This window comes from Larimichthys crocea, chromosome XXII, assembly GCF_000972845.2.
Source record: "Larimichthys crocea isolate SSNF chromosome XXII, L_crocea_2.0, whole genome shotgun sequence".
NCBI lineage: Eukaryota > Metazoa > Chordata > Actinopteri > Sciaenidae > Larimichthys > Larimichthys crocea.
Genome location: NC_040032.1, coordinates 4320491 through 4341446, shown reverse-complemented (window position 1 = coordinate 4341446; position 20956 = coordinate 4320491). Strand labels below are relative to the sequence as shown.

Here is a 20956-nt window from a genome sequence, read left to right as displayed (position 1 = left end):
CTGTATTCATTGTGCCAAGGCACCACTGGGTTGAGTTAAGTTCTTTGTGATGTGGACAATTATAGCATTATAATACAGCCTGGATGTTTCAGGTGAAAGCAATTTAATTTCATGTGAACAATAAATAGAGGGAAACCAAATTATTCAGTTTTGACCAAATGTTGTTGTAGAGAGGACCACAGATCCAGCTTGGGTTAAAGTGAGCTAACAACCTTCATACTGTGAAATAGAGCAAAGGACAAACTACAATTGCTAACAGTGCATGATTTAGCTAGTTAATGATAACATTTTTGATGATAACACAACTACAGAAATTGTCTTTATAGCTGTAGAGGCTGTTTGACAAGGGTCTTTTTTTTATGTTTTTTAAATTTTTCAGTAAGCCAGCAGTTAGTGTGGTTGCTTGGGCCAACAATTTTATATGGTATATTCAAAATACATTTGTACAACTGACAGATTGACTGTTTATTCTCTACAGAGGAGGGATACATAAAACAAAGCAAGATGTCAAGATGGTTTGGTGCTCGTCAAGGGTGCAAATTTGCAAATTCACCAAGTTTAACTCAACATAAAAGCGGAAATTCCATTGAAAATACTATGACTATGAGTACAATGCAGAAGAATTGAACAAGGAAGCATCTCTGCAAAATAACTAAAGATATAGTGGGCAGTTTGGGGAATTATACACAGTTGTTTTCACCTCAAGATAAATCTTTTATGTCACATATTTAATGTGGATGGACATGGACTCGTAGTTGCCCTGTGCATTGTTCTTAATAAATCCAATTCTGAATTCATACAGAGGACTAAAAATATAAAAATATAACTCAGTTTATCTGTGTCACTTATCCCACTGTGACCCAAGCCCAGGAAAGCATTAGAAAATGGATGGACCTAAGAAAACAGTTATTCTAAATCTTCTAAATCTGAATGAGCCCGGACCTCTGCACTTTCTGTGGACCTTCTTACTCCAGCAGAGTGCATTGAGAGTGCTCTCAATGACCCTGTCAACTCCCTAGCACACTGACAGCCAAGCAGAGCAGGGAGGGCTCCATTAGAAAAACCCAAAGACTGATTTGGACATTTCTGGGGATTACTGGCTGATTAGTGGACACAAACAACTAAATAAGTGGGGTCACAGGTCTGTGGTCTTAAAAACCTGCCGTGTGAATGAAGGTGGAGCTGCTAAAAAGACTGCGTTTGAGATTCCTTGGCAGGGGATTAAATAGCCGTGGACCTAGAAAAACCCTTTAATGGCTGCATATTATAAAAACATAGTCATTGCTTTATCATGTAAATGTTTATCCAGTTTTTCAACAAAATCTATCATTCTATTTGGCCAAGTTCACTTTTTATCATACCCTAGTGTAAATATGCATCTGACAAATTTAAACTTTAATACTCCTGAACTCTACTACTATCTTGTGTTTTTAAAAGGTAAATTATTCTTAGTGACAGTTATTGGGAAGCAAATGCCTTGTTCCATTCATAAAACAAATCTGTATCATACAGACTTTTTTTTTGTCTGAAGTAAAATTCACTACCACGCACTGAAGGAATTACGGTTTGCAAGCCATGCAAGGACTTTGTCTGTCAGCTCCTGTTAATGTTTGCTTGGAGAATTCGCCTTCAGCTGCCAGATCCTGGGCTTGAGACTGGAAGCCTCTGTGACGTGTAATCCAGACATCTCAGCTTCCGCATTGCAAAGCCTCATTCTTTCCACAAAGCTAGTGCTCGGCCACAATAGCTATCACTTTAATAACAGGGTAGTTGGCATGAATGGCATTCTGATATTGCTTGCCAAAAAATACAGTTTGGCTTGAACATTAACCAATAGGCCATTCCCACCTACTTCGAATTGCCACTGTAATTTCAGGGAAGGCATTTTAAAAACCTGAAATGTCAGTAACTGGTGGTATTGCTTTACTTCTGAATATAAAACTGCTCCAAAAGCGGGGCCGACAGATGGATGACGAGATAACCATTTATGAGGCAGAGAAACATTTTCTGTCAACTGTCTGTATTTCTCTTTGGAAAAAAGTTCTGATTTAAGATGTGATGTGATGAAGTTGGTAGCAGTATTTATGCCACTAGACATTATTTCATCCTATATGAATGTTCACACTTTGAATTTGATGAATTTATGAGATAAACAATCACTATCAGATGAGGTCATGCACAAAATAAAACTGCTAAATGAGGTCATGACAAACCACTCACAGCAAAGGGAGTTTGCAGCTCTGTCATGACTTTCCTGAAGTGAAATTCTCTAAACTTTATTTTGGCAGAAACATCCTGTCATCTAGTGGGTGTTTGGATTTTTTCCCCCCCAAAGAGTAGAGGTGGATCACATTGGAGATTCATCTTTTTTATTTAGTGCAAAGATTTGTTGTCAGCAACTACGCAGTCTCCATTTTGAAGCATTACATCACTGTGTGATCACATCACAGTAGGGTTTATACTTGGCACAAAGGGCTAATTGTAACCTCACTGTGGGTACCTAGGATGTAGGGATGACAGGTGGGAACAATGTGGAGTACATTTAAGGTTGAATTTAATGGAACCAAACAGGGGTGCTCTCATGCTCGGGACACAAATGCCTTGCAGGGTTTTGTTACTAGTTTCCCAAATATTGTTGATGAAAAACAAATCAGTATACGCAAGAGGGAATTAATATCTTTCAGCTTCCAAAGTTGGGTATTATTCTCTCAGGTCTGACAACCAATGCTGTAGGTATCTAGATTGCTAAAAACTACTGATTTCCTCCTGGTGGAACAAACTAAAACATGGTTGTCAAACCTACAAATGAATTTCATGTTTTACATGTCACACCTCATCATTATCTCATTCCTGCTACCTCTCTTTAATAAACTGTTTCTATTTTAGGAAGTTGTGTCATCCGGTAGTTGCCAAGACATGAGCACAGTTCTTTGGAAACACATCATACAGACATTGAATTCCCTAAAAACTGATAATGAGAAACACTCAACCGCAAAAGCACGGTCACGTCAACAGTATCGAGTCATACACTTACTTATATCCAACAATACAGAATTTTCTCATCGACTTTTATTAGAGTCTACCGTGTTCCCAAGGTGAAAGGAAACACCTCATAGCTTCCATGTGTCACTTCCTGCTCAGTAGCTAATTCCCACCAGTGAGACTGGAATTTTTCAACATAGCCAGTTGGTCAGAAACAAGGCACGAATAAAAATAGAAATGATGAATACAGATTGTCCTGAAGAATGTCGTCATTGGATTTGTAATTATTCGGGAGCTGTTTGTTGGCCTCAAGAGGCAGCATTTCAGAAACCAAAAAAGCAGACAAAAGAAAAAGCTATGCCTTCTGATGTTTCTTTTGCAATACTCTTATGCCAATGAATTCCTGTGTAAGCTGGAAAAATGTGTGGTAATTTTCCAGAGGGATTGTTTTGTTTATACATAACAATCCCTAAGAAGTGTCCTGGTTTGCCTTTTTGGTTTCGGTTCTCAACCTGCTGGCCAAAATGTACCGTTTCAGCATGAGTCCTAATGTTACACATTATATCACATAGCTGCAGGTAAGTTGTGGACACATCAAATATTTACCAGCACAATCAGAAATGGTGCTGTCATGCTTTTCCAGGGATAAGACTCTTGTTTTTCCTCAAGCTGTCAGAACTGGTGCAATTTGGATTTGGTTCAGTCAGTGTAAGAGAAGCCCCACTGGATATATTGTTTCCAACTTGTCTACAGAACAATCACCATTGTTGTGTGTCAGCATAGCCCTTTAAGCCACATCTCAATACAGCAGGAAACAAAAAAAAAAAGACAGACCTGGTCTTTTATGTGAACCCAGGGAACGGATGTTTCCTCTTTTCATGCTCAGAAGAATCCACCTGAGCATGACGATAAAAGTGGCCCTGACTTGGCAGTTTCCAGCCGTCTAGGTTCACTTCATTAAATGAGACACCAGGGAACATTTTTAGACTTTAGTGAGAGACAGAGGAAGGACTGGATAAGATGTTACAGAGATACAGAGAGAGGCCTGAGAGAGACAGATTTGCTACTCTCGTATTACCCACACGCAAAGCCCCGCTGTCATGCATGTCCGTGTTTCTATAAACAGTTGTAACTGATGGTTCTTCTCACTCAGGTCTGGTATTTCCTCATGTTAATCAAACCAAGACCAGCTGAGATTGTGAAATGTAGGCTATTGCAGTTCAGACCACTTGTTGGTAAGAGAAGGCTCTTAACTTACATGATATGACAAAACATTAATATTTGTTTAGAGGTCACATAGCTGTTGAGCTCTCCTCGAGGGATCTGTGGCTTTCCTCACACTCCAGGTGCTTCTGCTTGAAGTGGTAAAATTAGTTTGTTGCATTTCCCCCTTTTGTTGTTGTCTACTGCACGACACACATACTACCATGGTTTGTTGTAGATCTGATCTTTTGTAAGTCCTCCATTGTGGAGCTGGTAGCAGTGATACTTTCAATGTCCACCCATTCTTATTGTTGTCATGTCTATGTCATTAATTCAACAAACTGGAATATTGAAACTATCACAACGTATCCCGATCTATGACAGCTGGAACAGAGGTGAAGAACAGCAGTGCCAAGCGGAGGGGAATTTCTTCTTTGTTCTTTCTGTCTGTTCGAGTCAATTCCTTTTATGCTTATACATGGTCACGTACCCAAAGAAGACATGGTATGCTGTGTTCAAATATTTTGGAGAGAGTTATTCATGGGGAGAGAATTTCTGGTAACTCAGCATCAGTCAGCATTGTAGCATTTAAGCAAAAGATAGAAAAAATGTGCATGTGTATAAACAGCCAAACTAGCCCCTCTGTGAGACTGGGCTGCATGTTTACCGTCTTCACCAATCGAGTACAGACTGACATTGTCACCCATTGAGAAAAAAGTGAGAGCAAATACAAGCGGTTTCACCAGCAAATAAATGAGGTTTTCCGACAGTTAAACCTTGTTCACTGAGTTAGAAAAGTGGTTTAACTGTTGACTGAATCTATGATCCCTTGTCACCTGACAGCAAGTCAGAAAGGAGTCATTTCTGTGGCCATGATATGAAATACACTAAAATTCCACTTCACTTAATTTGATCATTTCAGAATAAAAGTCCCCTGGGAAGCTGCTAATCTTCTTAATGTGAGACAGGGAAATCATCTGAAAAGAATTCTGATCCCACAACCACAAACCACCCTGATGAATTACATACGCTGCAGCCTCTTTCACTTTTGCCTCTGAAAACAATACTTTCCTGTAAGGTGTGAAACTCCCACTGATGAGTGGACAGATAGATTTCACTTCTTCCTCTCCTCCACCCTTTTTAGACAAAGAGACCCTGCCACAGTGATGGCCGAGAGACACACAGATCAGTCCAGACTCCACAACTACCACAGTACAATAATGGACACTCACATGTCTGAGCCACAATATGCTCATTGTCTTTCACATAGTCTCCATATTCACAGCATATGGCACACACACAACACACACACCTCCTATTCTCTCTGTGCTCAGAAACCTGCTCTCTTGCCAGCACTGGAAAACTTGGAAAAGATCATCTGCTAGAATTCATCATGCCTTGAATATCTGTTTGGCAGCTCGTACGATTGGAGAACAATCAAGATACTATTTCAAAATCATTCCAGCGAACAGTGGGACACATTATCTCATTTATAATCATGTGAATGATAAGTGTACATGCAATTTACGGATCAAGTGTTGTGCCTGTTACCATGGATTCTGTATATGACATAAACAGATGGAGAAGACTTGGGTCTCACACCCAACTGAACTGTACTTTTAAGTTACGACCCCAGATGTGAAAGATCCTCTCTTGTGGCTCATGTGGTGAGTAGCAAAGCAAAGGACCATAATCCAAAGCAGTAGATTTCAAAGTACAAACCGAGCGCTGAGTGCAGCTGAAGCACCACCAACAGCCACCTTGTTCATTGAGGTGGCTGATAGAAGTGCATATCTATAGCATTAAACAGTTAAGTCAAAGAACTGTACTTAAATTTGAGAACTTGCTGTTGCCGAAGTCTCATCCCGAGTAACTGAACAGAGGATGAGCTGATTCGGTTTAAAGGTTCAGTTCATCCAAATCACAAAAACCACATTTCTCTTTCCCCAAGTGGTTTCTAGTCATGCAGATAGTTTCTTTTTTATGTTGAGGTTTTGAGAGGACTCTCAAAGCTCCTTTTATCGCTAGATACCACAAGGGGTGAGAGGTAGGAGAAAGACGGTTTCTTTTCTTTGGATTAACTAATCCTTTAAATGTTGTATGTTGGATGTTGTTGTCGTTAATGGTAGGACCGATGGACCGATATCAAACAGCCTTCTCTACAGTAGTTTCATAGATATAGTGCCACAAAACCACTTGAGATTGAAGCCTATAGAGTTGTGAGGTGGGAGGAGATATTTCAGATGCCCCTGGCTCTGGACGTAAAAGTCACATTTATTTTCCCAAAGAGTATGTTACATGACAGCGGGAATACTTTCCATGGCTTGGAACTTGGAAGTCAATCGTACAAGCTTGTCTACATAAAAGGGGATCAGTTAACTACGACTCCCAAGGTGCATTTTTGCAAGAATCACAATCTTAAGATTCTACCACGTTCACTGTTCACAAATCCAACAATGAAGTGTTTTGAATATGCTATCTGGGCTCATCTCCATAGCAATGGCAGCTGAGGCTCATGGGTAGTGTAACTCTAAAAATATCATTTATAGAAACATTCTTAATTAAAAAAATATTTAAAAAACATTTCTCGAACCAACTTCACAACCATATTTAATGAAAACGCATGCACATGTAAATCCAGTGTTGTTGTCTTATTATAATATATGAGACCTCACCACTAGGCCAAAGACAAACAATCATATAAAATGGACGTCCAAGAGCTAACCAAAGACTTCACTAATTAGTTTGTTCTCTCATTTGTGGGCTGCTGACTAATTTTAAGACTATTTTCCAGCGAAGGCCTGACCAAAATCTGTGCAGTGAAACTGACGTTTGTGTTGGCACAAATAAGAAATTCAGGCAGATCAGTGCTGACAAGCATCCCTGTGGGTGTGAATTTGAATCTTAAGACACCTTTGTGACTTGTGCTACAGTAAATCCAGAGTAAACAGTGGTTACCTGTGAGTCAGGCTCCGTGTAAGGGCTTGTCTTGCCATCTTCGCTAACTGTTGGCGACCACACTCTGTCTCCTGATCCCGACCTGAAAGACAACACCCATGAGAGAAAGAGAGAGATAAATCCTGTGCCATCTAACACCCAAGCATTGGAGCATGCAGTCGTTTCAGCTGAGAAGTATGCATTTTTCTGTGCAGATAGCTTTTCCACCCGAAGATCCTGTGTATAAAGTGTAATTATTTCAGAGATTTCAAGAAACTGAAAAAGTCAGACACTATTTACTTTTAATCCTCTTAGAATGACTTTAAGTTGGGAAAGATGACGACTTTAGCGTCACATGATATCCCACTAACTGCTGTCCTCTTCATGTGCCAAAACACTCACATAGCTGCAGTTAACAAATCATATACTGTACTGGTAGCTTTGTAGGAGTCAGTGCATGCATGTATGTGTCTGTGTATGAGGATGCAGATTTGTATTTGGCAGCTTTTCACATTAGGAATGGGATAAAGCTACGTTTTGGCCTCCTCCCACCAGTACAAAGATAAAGTCATCATCACATCATAAATCTTAAGAAAGTCACTCTATGAACTATCCAGTTTTTTTTTTGTTTTTTGCTTTTTTCAGAAAAACCCATTGCATTTTGGACCATGGATTTCTCAAAAGTACTGATAACTGAATTACTGGTATCCCCTCCTGTTTAGATGATAAGTAATTGACTCCAGTTGCATTTACTTACAAAAAAGTACGATTTACCGACTGGCAGCAATGATATAACATATTATTTACAGCACTGCTGAAAGGGCCTACTGTGCATGCATAAGCAGGGGCCCGTATCATTTATTTATTTCATTAAAAGGCAGAGAATCACATGCTTTAGTGAAACTAAACCTATTTCTGAGCCTGATAAAAAAGTGCGATTAATCTCCAATGGCATTGTTAATGGTTCGCTTGCATTCTTCTTTTACTTTCAAGTTCGTGGCAGTTCACATGTCATATTCAAGAAAAAAAAAGATCAGAGGAAAACTCTTTGGTTCTTCGGGTTGGCAGGTTTTTGTTGCCATGGTGTTGGTTGTTAAGTGGGAAAGCATCCAACTCCCAAAAGGGTAACACAAGGACATCACGCAGTAGAACTGGAGGACAGCGTGTGTCTTTGTGTGTGCTTCTCTTCGCCCACCTACCCATCTATTCTTTCACACTTTGATCCAGTCACATAAAAACTATTAACTGCAAGTGTGTGTGTGTGTGTGTGTGTGTGTGTGTGTGTGTGTGCATGTGCATGTGCATGGATTTGTCAACCGCACAGTGGGAGAGTTGACGTCTAAAGAGGTGAGGTCATCGGTCTGCAGCTGGCACGGCGTTGGCTGAGCTGAGGCAATCTTTCAGATATGAACCATGGAGGTGTTGCCATCAAGGGAGCTCTTATGAGGCGGCGAGTGTCTGGTGGACGAGCAACAGCTACTGCGTGGGATGACCCCCCTCCCCACAACCCCTCCACTCAGCCAAATCCTCGACAATTCTGGCCCAGACAGCCTTCATGCTTTCAGATTGTTTGGTTTCAATGGTTACTGCACAAACAGCCTATTGAAAGGAGCTAAAGTTCAGACAGAAGTGGCCTATTTGAATTGACATTTTGGAAGTGCAAGACAGGAACAGAATTTACCGTTCATCCATAATAATGGAGATGTGAACACTGAGGCGTGAGTGGAAACTGTGAGAGATGGACCAGCTTGGGATTTACAGTGTTACACTAATGCGCTCATTATATTGTAGGTCAGTCTGAAGAGGGATGTCAGTTACGCACTTGAAATTGAATAAAATATTCCACTTGAAATACGACTGTTAGGACATTTGGCTGTTATTTGAGTTTTGAGCCTTCATGCTCACAACTGGACGCAATCTCACACTTCAAATACTGAGCGACAGACATAATCTAGGTTTTTTTTTAAATGCCCTCCAGGATGGAAACTGTTTTGGAGTATCTCAAATGTAACGTAACATAAATAACCACAGCGCACAGCTGCGCACGCGTTTGATCGGGGACAATGAACAGTAATGTTATTTTCTGTTTGCCACTTTAGCGTGTCCTCCAGTATTGAGTCACTGTGTGAAGGATCAGAAGCATCTGGGAAGGATCAGGATGGAGCTGTCCACATCAGACAAACAGACATTTATCAACCTGCTGATCATCTTCTTTCTCTTTGACTTCTCTATTTTTCCTCTGGCTGTTTTTCTGTTATTCAAGATTGAACCCAGCCTGAGTAGTCAAACCCCCTTCCTAGCCTGGAAATTTAATGATAGATTAACCAGATCACCGTGATCTGTGAGGCTATAGGAAACTTGATGTTTTTGATTAGAATCCAGTTGCAAACCAAGTAGCTTTATCTCATCTTTACCACTACCTCCCCTGTCTAGCGGTAATGCAGAGGAGTGCTCTGAGAGGATAGATGCAAGTACTCTGTTTCTTAATACAGATTCACAATGATAAATACGACAGGGATGACTATTCCCAGGCTCATTCGTTAAGTGTCGTATTTGATTTTCACCAGCTCCCTTTCTGCTCTAAACTGGACACAGACGAATGGAAAGAAAAGTGAAAGAAAAAAAAGCTAATTTCTAAAATATAGAGGATCCACATGCTCTTATTTTCCTATCGATTTGTTAAGATAATTGTTTTTTTTTTTGTTTTGAGTCTTTTTTGAATAATCTTCATTCATAAGGGGCAAAAGCAAGAGAATTATACTAATAATGTATATAATAATAAAATACAAAAGGAAAGAACAAGAGACAACCCATTCAAGACTAAATATGGATGAGCGATAAAAGTTAAAAAGACAACACTTTCAGAAACAGAAGACAAAAAAGAAAGTCTCAGGTCATCCCATCGACTTTCCAATTCTTTCCTTTGGTCATATTTTCCCCTCGCCTGACCTCCCCCTGCCAGGTTTCATTTCCTGATTGAGAAGATCTGGGTTTTGGAGCGGTGGATGAGTTTACTTTGGCTGCACAGGATCACCATGTTCGAGGAGAACGGCTGAATAGAAAGTGCCCTCAAATTAAGATGTGGCTGATCACTGAACTTTTCAGGGTTCACTTAAGAGTCTTGCCTGTTGTCTCACTCAGTCAAACTCATCTGAAAAAGGACTTCTTTTTTTTTTTTCTTTCATACATCAGACACCACTGGAGAGGTTCCTGTGTTATTTTGTAATGTGAGAAGAGTTTAAATGCATGCTGCTCGGGGAGTAAAGGGAGACAATCACCTTTAAAAGAAGAGTTATGGCTGTCTCATCAGTGTACCTAAGGGGATCACTTGGAAAAATCTGCATCTGGGTGATGAAGATCAATGCAAGAAGGGATAAAGGGAGGGAGGTTCATGGTCCCTCTCCTCCTCCCTTTCTGCATCGCAGCCACTCAAACACCATTGATGTGTATAAAACAACCACAAAAAAGAGACCTTGAGAGAGCGTGAGAGGAAGGATGCGATGAAGGGATGAAGGAGGAGAGGGCAGCGTGGTTTAGTAGTGTAAGAGCGTGTGTGTGTGCGAGTGTGAGTCGGGTCCTTTGGAGGTTTCTTTTTGTATTTGTCCCAGCTGGAGTCCTGTGTTCCTTTGGTCCCATGCAGCCTTGTGCATAATTCCTCAGCTGTGAGTCACAGGTCTGTGAGTCAAAGTGAGACAGCAGGGGCAAAATTCTCCACAGGAGCGACTTGACTGTGTCCTTTCTCTGCCTGTTTTCTCGGATTCCTCCTGATTTCTCTGCCTTGTGTTTTGTTTTGATTTTATTTTCTGAATCATGACCAAATTTGTCTTTCTTCGTCTGCAGCGCTCAGATCTTCCCTCACATTACACATCAGCCAAACACCTAAAATCAATCCTAACTAAGACCTTGATCAATATCCTAACCTATTCTACAAATAGTCCTGATTGTCCAATAGCTGATTGTTTTGTTACGACATTCATTCAAGACCATCTTTGAACTGAGACAGGACTTACAATCTCATCCAACACCTGTTATCACATGGCCAACCTTTGCTTCTGGATGTGGTTAAAATACTTTAAATAATTAATGCTTTTACATTCAACTTAACCTGAACTTATTAATTACTTTCCTTTGCAAATCTTCCACTGAAATTATTCATTCCAATCAGGGCACCGCTAGGAATTTTGGGCCCCATGACAAAAAAATCTAATTAATCAAAATCAATACTTTTTGGGGCCCCTGTCATTCATGGGCCCCTGGAATTGTCCTAACTTTTGCCCCCTATACGTCGTCCCGCTTTCAATCATTTAAAGCTTCATTTCACCAAAATCACAAAAAGTTATGGTTAATGTCAGATTGTTTTTTTTTTGTTTTTTTTAGCAGTTTCTGAGAATATCTTTTACTTCATCTGTGGCCCCTATAAAATGAACATGAGTGGGTATTATTTATGATGCTCTATTTCTTCAGCAGAAAGTATAGTTCCAATAAAAACTCTTCATAGTGAGTTCAGTGGATTATTCTGCCGTTTGTCATCGTTCTGAGTGGCACAAATGATTCACTCCCATTGCACTGGAGTAGAACCAAAAACCCCAGAGATGACAAAAATGAAAGTAGATGTATGTTTAGATACTGTATATCTTCTTCGGGTGACGTGGCCCTTTAAGCTCTAAACCCTCTGAAGTATAACCTTCATTCCAGCCAGGACCTGATCCTAAATTTTCTTTTCAACAGTAAGTAGAAATTGAAACAAGAACAGCAGGGTGCCCTGACTTCACAAGATTTTTTTTTTTCAAGTGCAAGAACAAGACACACACAGTCAGAGTAACACACAGCTCAGACATCATGACTCATTTCTCAGCACATTTAACTTGCCACCCCAGCAGGACTCTTTCCGAACTGCCTGACCAGCGGTGGAAACACACATCCCAACCGCCATCATCTGTTTCTCAGGCCTCTGCAACCACATGTCTTTCTCCAATGAGCTCTGGCAGAAGGGGAGAACTGCAGAGTGGAAGAGAAAAGAGGAGATATAAAAAGATGAAATAGTGCATGAGTGGAATTAGGTTTGGAGAGGGAGATGACAGAATGGTACTTGGAGGTCTGGGACGCGGGAGGTAAAGGATGAAGAGGTCAAAGGAAGAGGATGAAAAGAAGAGCAAGCAGGAGAAAATGGAGAAGAGAAGGGAAGGTTTCCTCCACAGCTGGTTCATGTATTCAAAGACTCTGTTTAGGTATGAGGATATACAGGCTGATCCAAGCAGACATGACAAATTTCAAAATGGGCTTCGTACGTCTGTCCAGGTCCTCTGACACTGCATGAACTTGGACAGTGTGTGTGTATGCGTGGCGTGAGTGGCAGCCATTTTCCTTTCCCACACAGCTCCATCTGATCGCCGATGCCAGGAACTAACAGAAACTAGGAAGGGTGTTTCACCTCACAGTGAAGCGCTGACAGGCCTGCATCGGTAGGGAAAATGGAAAGCTGTGGTAAAGTGGTGACCTAAGAACACTTTTTTTTTTCTGTTTACTTGTCCTTGTCTAGCCTTCTTTTCTTCTTAATTTTCTTTTTCGTTCCTTTCTTTTTTCACCTATAAAGCCCTTTCCTTTATTCTCTCATCTTTCTCCCCACTTAACTGGCATGAAACCAAAAAAAAATAAATAAATCAAAGCAAACTTACATTTCTGCATTCATTTCCTTCTATCAATGGGTGAAAAATGAATGTAAAATCTGACAGTAGAAACATAACGAAGAATACTTTTTTTTTTTGGCACACTGAATAGTGTGGTGCATGGATCATTTGCTATGGTCCACATCACTGAACACCAATGACAAATTAGTTTTAAACTGAAGTGCTTTATGTGGCCCAGCACATTACTCAGATACTTCGTGTTGGTTTGTCTTCGTTGTTTTACGTTACCCAGACATGGTTAATGGAGTTCTATATAAGAAAGCTCTGTGAGGCTGGATTTACGTGGTGGTTTTAGTTAATGCTAATGTCAGCATGCTAACACACTCACATTGACACAGGTATGGTGTTTAAAGTGTTCGCCATGTCTCTTAGCATGCTACCATTCGTTAATGTCACAAAGCATACAGCTGAAGTTTCGCAGTTATTTGGTCAAAAGTACTGACGCATTTGAATTTTGACCTGACACTGGCACCAATCCACCAAGAGGATTTATAGTCTGGAAATCATTTACATTATGTCTGTACAAAATTTGGTGTTATTTCAGTCTCGATTAAACTGATCAAACTGACGAATGACATTGCCAACCCTAGATCCACGTCACTAGGACAGCTTATGTTGTAGCATCTTTGCAAAATCCCAAAAGAGAAATATCTGTATAGAAAGAATATCATATTAAAAAGATAATGTACTGTTCTATCCTTGGCTGGTTTTGATGATGAAGTGTATGGCGTAAAACTCTGAGCTGATTGTAGGCAGTTTCCTGGAGTTACTCAAAGATATATTTGGAAAATGTAAGAAATAACTGTGTGTAGTAAAAGTAGACAAGACAAAGCAGTTAATCACAATAAAAATCAATGTTTAAAGGTTGAAAACATCTTTTAGTGACAGAAAAAAACCCTACACAAATAGCTGTCAGCCCAATTTTCATAAAGCCTCTTTATTTCTTTTTCAGCTTTCATGAGCTTCCAGGGCCACCTTATGAGAAACCCCCTGACGCAGAGCTCTCTTAAACATGCTCCATAATGGGAATTATGAAAAATGGTGGCTATGAAAGTAATAAATGAGGAGACATTACAAAGAAACATTCTTGTGTTACACAAGACCACATGCTCAGATGCATCCAGTGTACTGTAATTTTGGTTCACAGCAGACGTGTAGACTCATATATTTGTCCATCGCCAGCAACACAAAATTACAGGTCTCCTGTTTCTCCCTCTGTGACTCTGTGACTGTTTGGAGTATTTTATGGTGTAGTCTTTTAATGAGGGCTAAGAAGAACTGTTGTCCTCTAAAATATTATTTTCTAGTGAGTCAGCATGGGTTCTTTGAGTCACTCCCATTTCGTTTTGGACTCCAGAATCAATGGTTGCACTTAAATAATCTTGTTATTCCTGCAGCCCACAACTGAGGAGCATTTCTAACAAACCCTAAATCCCATCTTTCACATCGGTAAATACTCGTCTTTTACACGAACATGACATCCCCATTGTCTGGATAATTAATAACACATGGCTTGGACCGTATTCACTGACCAGACTACAGACTACCATGTGGACTTCACAGCCCATTGAATTTCTGAGAGAACACAGTTGCTTTGCGTTGTATTTTACTATTTTCATAAATTCATTAGTAGCAGCCAAAAGTCTGACCTCTTTTATCCCACTCACGTGGGTGGCTTTACTTTGTTTGTCTGCTCAGTCATAGTGACCGTTGCTGTTTATTAGCACGACTTCCTGCGCAGCACTTTTCCTGGGAAAAAGCTACCTAACGTGAGGTTTTTTTGGGACACCGCATGTAATGCTTTCATCACCCGGTTATACATTAAAAAAGAACCGCTTTGGAAAACAAGCATATTATCCATAACCAGCCTTGATTTATATTTAACTTGGGAGAGTGTGTGAAAAAAGGTCACGTGCGCTCATCTCCTTTTTCCACAACATTCTGCAGGAATATTCTTGGATTATTTCAGAACTCGTGCGTACGTTCTTTAGAGAAACTCTGAGCTTCACTGTGTTGTCTGCGTAATTGAATTTCCAGCAATGCACCCAGCAGAAGACGTTGGCTGTAAAACAGCATTTGAAGCAGAGAAAAGCCCCATGTGGATTTCTCACTTGGTCTTTCTGATTCACTACTTCTCTACTTGGCTTCACTCTCTTTGTATTTCACTGTCTACCATTATTATCTGTTTTCTATTTCTCATATTTCAGCCACCCCTTTTTGCCATCTTGTCTTTTTCAATCCATTTTTGAAAAGTATCTTTTCTTCGGCTTGAACCCCTGTTGCTCTCTATCTTCCCTCCCCTTCACCAGTAGATCATTTCAGCTCTGTGCTCTGGAGCCAAAGGCGCATGCCTATCTCTCAGACATGCCATACCCTCCTCCTGTCCAGCAGCAGGGCAGTTCAGACTGTAATTATTCAACCAATATATTGCAGAAAGGTCACATACCAGCGGCTAGCCCTGCTCTGCCTCTGTTGTGCCGCTATCTTGTCAGTTTAAATGAGAAATTAAGAAAGATTGATGAGGAGCACTGGTTGTTTACTTGCGGTCATAATTTAGTGGAATCATTTTTAACTAAATAAGATGATTCAAAAACCCTAATGACCCTAAAAGCATCATATATCTATGGTGACATCATGGAAAAGTATTTACAGTTAACCTAAAGGCAATGAATTTGAGCATTATAAATTTGTTTTGGGGGACAAAAACATCATGAATGAGGCACTTTACACAAACACAAAGTCATTTTAACCTCTCGGTTCCCACCCATTACAGAGACTTGTTGACAAACATTGCTCAAACCCACTGAAATTACAGTCAAGCTATCTATGGATTGCCAAAAAAGCAAATGTGTGGAAAAATTATACACAACAATTCTTACATTTTTCCACTTGGGTGTAAGCATAAAATCTGAGATTAGAATATGACAGTCAGAATTCATGTGAAGCAAAATGTCTGCTAATGGAATCAATTATACGCTTGCATATCCATCACTCCTGCTCTTTGTCACACTAAATTACTTCTTACATTCTCTAATGTGTTTGACAACGTTGGCTAGAAATTTAAGATGAATTCGGGTACATTAGAGCTGGGGTGCAAGTGGTTAAGTGTGGGAGTGCCCTTTTTTGTGTGTTCCTTGAGCTGTAGAGGAGCTCCCCACAGTCTTTGCGATGAATACTACTTTATGTATCCTTAAATAAATTTACTATCCCTATGTGGACAAACCACTTAACGCTCAGCCGCTCAGCTTGATATATGGATGGTTGGTTTCTACGACAGGCTGGGGGGGAAGGGAGGGCTGTTGCATGCTAGAGTGCATACTATAAAACACAAATACAGAGCAGAAGAAGAGAGAGAGAGAAAAAAAGTTCTTCTCTGACTGAATTTCGAAGGCCCTGCATGTGAGAAATGTTGCTTATCAGACGGGTCATCTGCATCCGCAAGTCAACTTCATGCACCATCCATTACAGGAGAGAGACTGTGTTGTCTGCTGCCCTAAAAGGAGAGAGCTGAAGCACCAGTTGGCAGTTGTCACTTGTAACTGAGGATGAAACCACACAGTGTTCTTCATCTGAGAGGACAGGATTCAGAGGTTGCCAGATTCGCTCTACACTTTCCAGAACTCTGGCAACCCAAAGTAACCATCTAATAGAAATGTGGGAAGCAACTGACATTTAATTTTTTTCCTTGGTTATCCCTCTCTTTCTCTCCCTCTCTGTCATTAACTGTTTAGACAGATGATTTCCGCTCTGCTATGTTGATAGAAATGTGTTGCTCCTGTCCTCCACCAAAGGCCAAGTCATCCATCCATCACATACCGGCTCTAGAAATGATGCTAGACAAATGGCAGATTATTTTCCACCCCATGAACTGGTAAAATGCACAATATCGACCAGCAAAGTCCATTTCATAAGGTCACCGTCTGACTCACTGTATGTACAAGGCTCATTGACTTTGACGGCGCTCTATAGGAGCAGAGAGTGGATTATTTAAACTGTCGTAAACCTGTCATCCGTCCCTATGACTCGATCGTACCAAGCTGAACAGACCCGCCAGAAATAGAAACAATATGTGTTCCTGGACAAGAGGCAGTAAATGAAAGCAAAAACCATAAGCAGCCTCTGCTGAGGGTCAGGGCAGTGACGACTGATTAGCAAGTAACTAATGTTGAACATTTCCTGATATCCAATTATTCTTAGAATTCCCATCAGTCATCCCGAATGGAAAATAAGCTGAGTATACAGGGCGTATGCCTCTAATAAACAGGTGCTCATAAATCATAAGTCTGTAAGTGATTACAGTAAATATACACTATATTCTAATGATGTAATAAACTAAATAAATCCTGCAACGTAGCGACATCTCATATGCATGGCGTATAGGATTTTGAGTACAAACATATGCAGGACGTTTCCCTGTGTCTATGCATTCTTCTTCCTTATTAAAAACCCGGTGCCTACATTACCCACAATACAACTCCTGACAGTTCAGTCAGGGATTGGTATGCCAGTAGCTGTAGTAGTAGCCTCAAGCAGAGATAAGGAGCAGGCTGCAGAGGTCTGGTAACCTTCGAGCAGGTTTCCTTCATTCTGAAACCTGTAGTCTTTAACCAACACTGACTCGAGTGACATCACCTGAGGCCATTTATCAGTTTTCATGCAGCTTATTCTGGAGCCACCCCCATTAAGGCAACTACAACTATTTGGTTGACGTTACGGAAAGAACTTAATCATAATTTAAAAAACACTGGCCGATGTCTCGGGTGTAAAAGGCAGACCTCATCCATGCTACTTGAGGTTGTTGTAAGGGTTTGATCATATGACCGGTTGTTTTTCTCGTCTTGTGTTTCCATACCTGCTGATGTTGAGTGTGAGCTGCTGAGTGCAGGTTTTGATCCTGTTCTGAGCCTCCATGTGTGTCATGAGCTCTGTGCTGTCGCCGTTGATAGCCAGGATGGTATCGCCAGGACAGAGGTCACCCTGGGCCGCCTTGCTGCCTGGTGTTACCTGAAGATAACATTCACACATGCACGCACACACAGCACAACAAGAAAAAAAAAAAAGAAAGAAAGAAAAGAGTTGTTACAGGTGATGTCAGTGAGCCAACAGACAAAAAGAGAAAAAAAAGAGTATTAGTGTGGGAGTGACAACACGCAGGCCAAATTCAACAAAAGCAGTTCTCTTTTGATTTATGCAATATTGCCTTGGGCAGCACTTTGGGTTTACATTTACAAAAGCCAGTAACAACGACACTGGGAAGTGAGAGGCCGCTCAGAGTTTTGGAGGAGTTAAAATATTTGGAAAAGACTGGAACATTTTTATATGCCTGGGCTTTTGAATTTCAGTAAAAAAAAAACATGCAATTTTATGATCACTCAGCAGTTGCATCAGACTAAACCCTCTGCGAATGACTTCAAGTCAAAAGCTACTTTGACCAGAGTTTGCATATGAACTTTAAACCTGAGCAACAGTCTCTGTGCAGCGTCAGATTCATTTGCAAACATCTGCTCAATAAGTCTGTCCTTGTAGCTTTTTCTGATTTGTCACTTTGGCCATTTTTCACTTGTAAATCACATGTCCACATTGCTTTTATTTGGAAGATTAGCGTTGAGCTGCTGGACAGTGAGCAGGTTCCTTTCTGCGATCCTTCATTCCAGAAACATTGGACATTTGAGCCCCACAGGGAGGCAGAGGGGTGAAGAGGGGAGGAAAGAGGGTGTCCCAGTGGGTACGTTTCACCTTCACAGAAACACTAAGTAACACATGATAACAATTTTCCATTATTACACATGCACACATACAACGTCCCAGCTATTTCCAGGCTTGCTCTGACTGGTTGTATGGTTTTGCAGTCGTAAATAAGACGAAAACTAGCAATCAAATCCTTCATCATCAAACCAAGACATCCACAGTAAAACAGACACTGTCATATGGCAGCAAGCTGCAGAGGAAAATACCCTTTACTAGCAATGAAACAAAAATGTAATGAAATGCGAACAATTGTCATCATGTCTCCGGTCTTCTTTGCGAGCTCCATGTGCTGTCAAGCTATGACACGTATGAGTATTAGCTTGACTGTATTTTTCCAGCCATTAAATGTGAGGAGACTTTTGGCAGCTGGATGCTACAGTCACAATGTTTTTTTCAGGAGCTCTAAGCAATAATTTGTGACATTTTTATATTATTTAAATAAGACTTTACTCTACCTCTGTTGCAGATTTGAAAAAGCACAATAGTGACTTGACATTCCTAGTCTTGAGTAAGGTTTACATATCTAGCAGCAGCTATTTCTTATGTCCAAACAGAAGCATGAAGCAGAGGTAGCAACTATAGCTATACGTACAAAGGAGGGAGGACCACTAAGTTTGCGACATTATTTTAACACTTAATTATTTAGCCTATTAAATGAATTTTCAGACATATAAAACTAAGAAAGACAGCAGATCATCACATTTAAAGAGGCTTAAAACATTACAGTTTTCTTATCTTGACATATTATCTTTTATTGACTCCATGTTTAATTTATTGGCAAGATATATCACCAAATAAAACATAAACAGAAAATGATCTGATTTTTTTTCTTTTTGCCTGAACCAGGCAGGTGTTCAGATTCCAGCATTTTGTAACATGTCTGAGAGCTAAGGGTAATAAGTACCTGTATATCTATAAATACACCGGGAGCAGAAGATTTAGGATGATTCTCTGCTAATAAACCCCTTCTACGTCAAGTGTTGGTGATTAATCTCTGTCCTGCCATCCAAAATGTTTAAGTGGATACCTTTCTTTCAGCCTCAACATCTTGTAATGCCTCATACCTTGACATCTGCACATTAAGATGTATTATGTTTGGAAAAATGAAACCACCAGTGATCTGTTCTGTTCTCTGTAATTTAAAATATGATCGTCTAAAAGTCCGGCACAATGAACAGAACCGAGGCAGAGAGAGAGAGGATCTGTTTGTGCAAGAGAAGCAGCCTCGCTAACTGGGAGGAGCACTCTAAGAGCAAAGGCACACAAGTTCACGCTCCATGAAGCACTAATAGCTGAGTCGTGTGGTTCAGATGTGGAATTCCTAATTTACAGCCTCTGACCGCCCCAGTGTTCCTGACTCAGTTCCGGGAAGCTGAGAGGTCAGCAGCATTGTGGGAAATGTGTGTAAATGTGTGAGTGTGAATCTTGAAGAAAACAAGCGCACCTAAACTGACAAACAACACAACTGAGCAAGTTAAAGTCTGAGAAGCAAAAGCAAGAATAAAGTTCTGTTCTGTGTGGGCAACATAACAGATTATTTGTCAGTGCAGACAGACAAGTAGCAGGTTATAGTTTACCCACGTCACTTATAGCATGACACATTTGAAATGTTTGTGTGTGTGTCTTGGGTTTGTGAGTATGTGTCATTATGGACAGAAGTTCTTGCACACATAGTGAGTTATATCACCCCAGGGCCAGGCCATGAGTATCGCATGAGTCGTGCGCACAAAACCACAGTGGTATGCAAAGTGCCACCGTGACTAAGGTCATTACTGGAAGGACCAACATTTACGTCTGTAAGGAAATGTAAGGATGGTGTCGAGTTATGTGCTTCAGACATAATCATAATCTGCTATATACTGCAGATCTAGTGTGACGTAATCAGTTAAAGCTTTGAAGAGATGAATGTAATTACCTAATTAAGTTTTTACTCCTAAAAAGGCCTGTGCAAGTGGCTTTGAAAAGCATCCCAACATTTTACGTTTTATTTTTGTCTTCTTACTCACATGAAACCACTTTGAGCGGTTAAGGTCCACTGGCTTGGCCAAAATAAGAATGAAATTATCTAAATCTCCCCCAAAAAATAAGAGATGACAGTCGTCTGAAAACAAACAGGGTTTGTGAATGCACCTAATAAAGAGTTATCTTGGCCGTTGATGGAACCAAACTTGTTGAGAACGACGAAAAGTGGTTTCTAGACCACTGTGGAAGGGGAGAAAAGGACAATAAATTCAACAAAATCATACCACTTTTATAAAAATAGTCACTTTAGATCATGCGGCATGAATTCATTCCCATTTTCAACCAGTAAACCTACTGTGAGCAGCGGCAGACATTTGTGGAATTTGTTAAAAACAGCCTAAAAAGGATTTGTTGGGTTACTCTGACAAAACAAGCTT

General features: G+C 40.4%; 1 protein-coding gene across 1 annotated transcript in view; it reads right to left on the bottom strand.

The window, feature by feature from the left end:
* Positions 1 to 20956, bottom strand: part of pdlim4 (PDZ and LIM domain 4) — a 46157-nt gene that overhangs the window by 18449 nt on the left and 6752 nt on the right. Inside the window, exons 2-3 of the mRNA XM_010746804.3 lie at positions 17662 to 17813; positions 7144 to 7225 (exon numbers count right to left, since the gene is read on the bottom strand). Of these exons, the coding sequence (XP_010745106.1) occupies positions 7144 to 7225; positions 17662 to 17813 (234 nt within the window). The remainder of the gene's footprint in view (positions 1 to 7143; positions 7226 to 17661; positions 17814 to 20956) is intronic.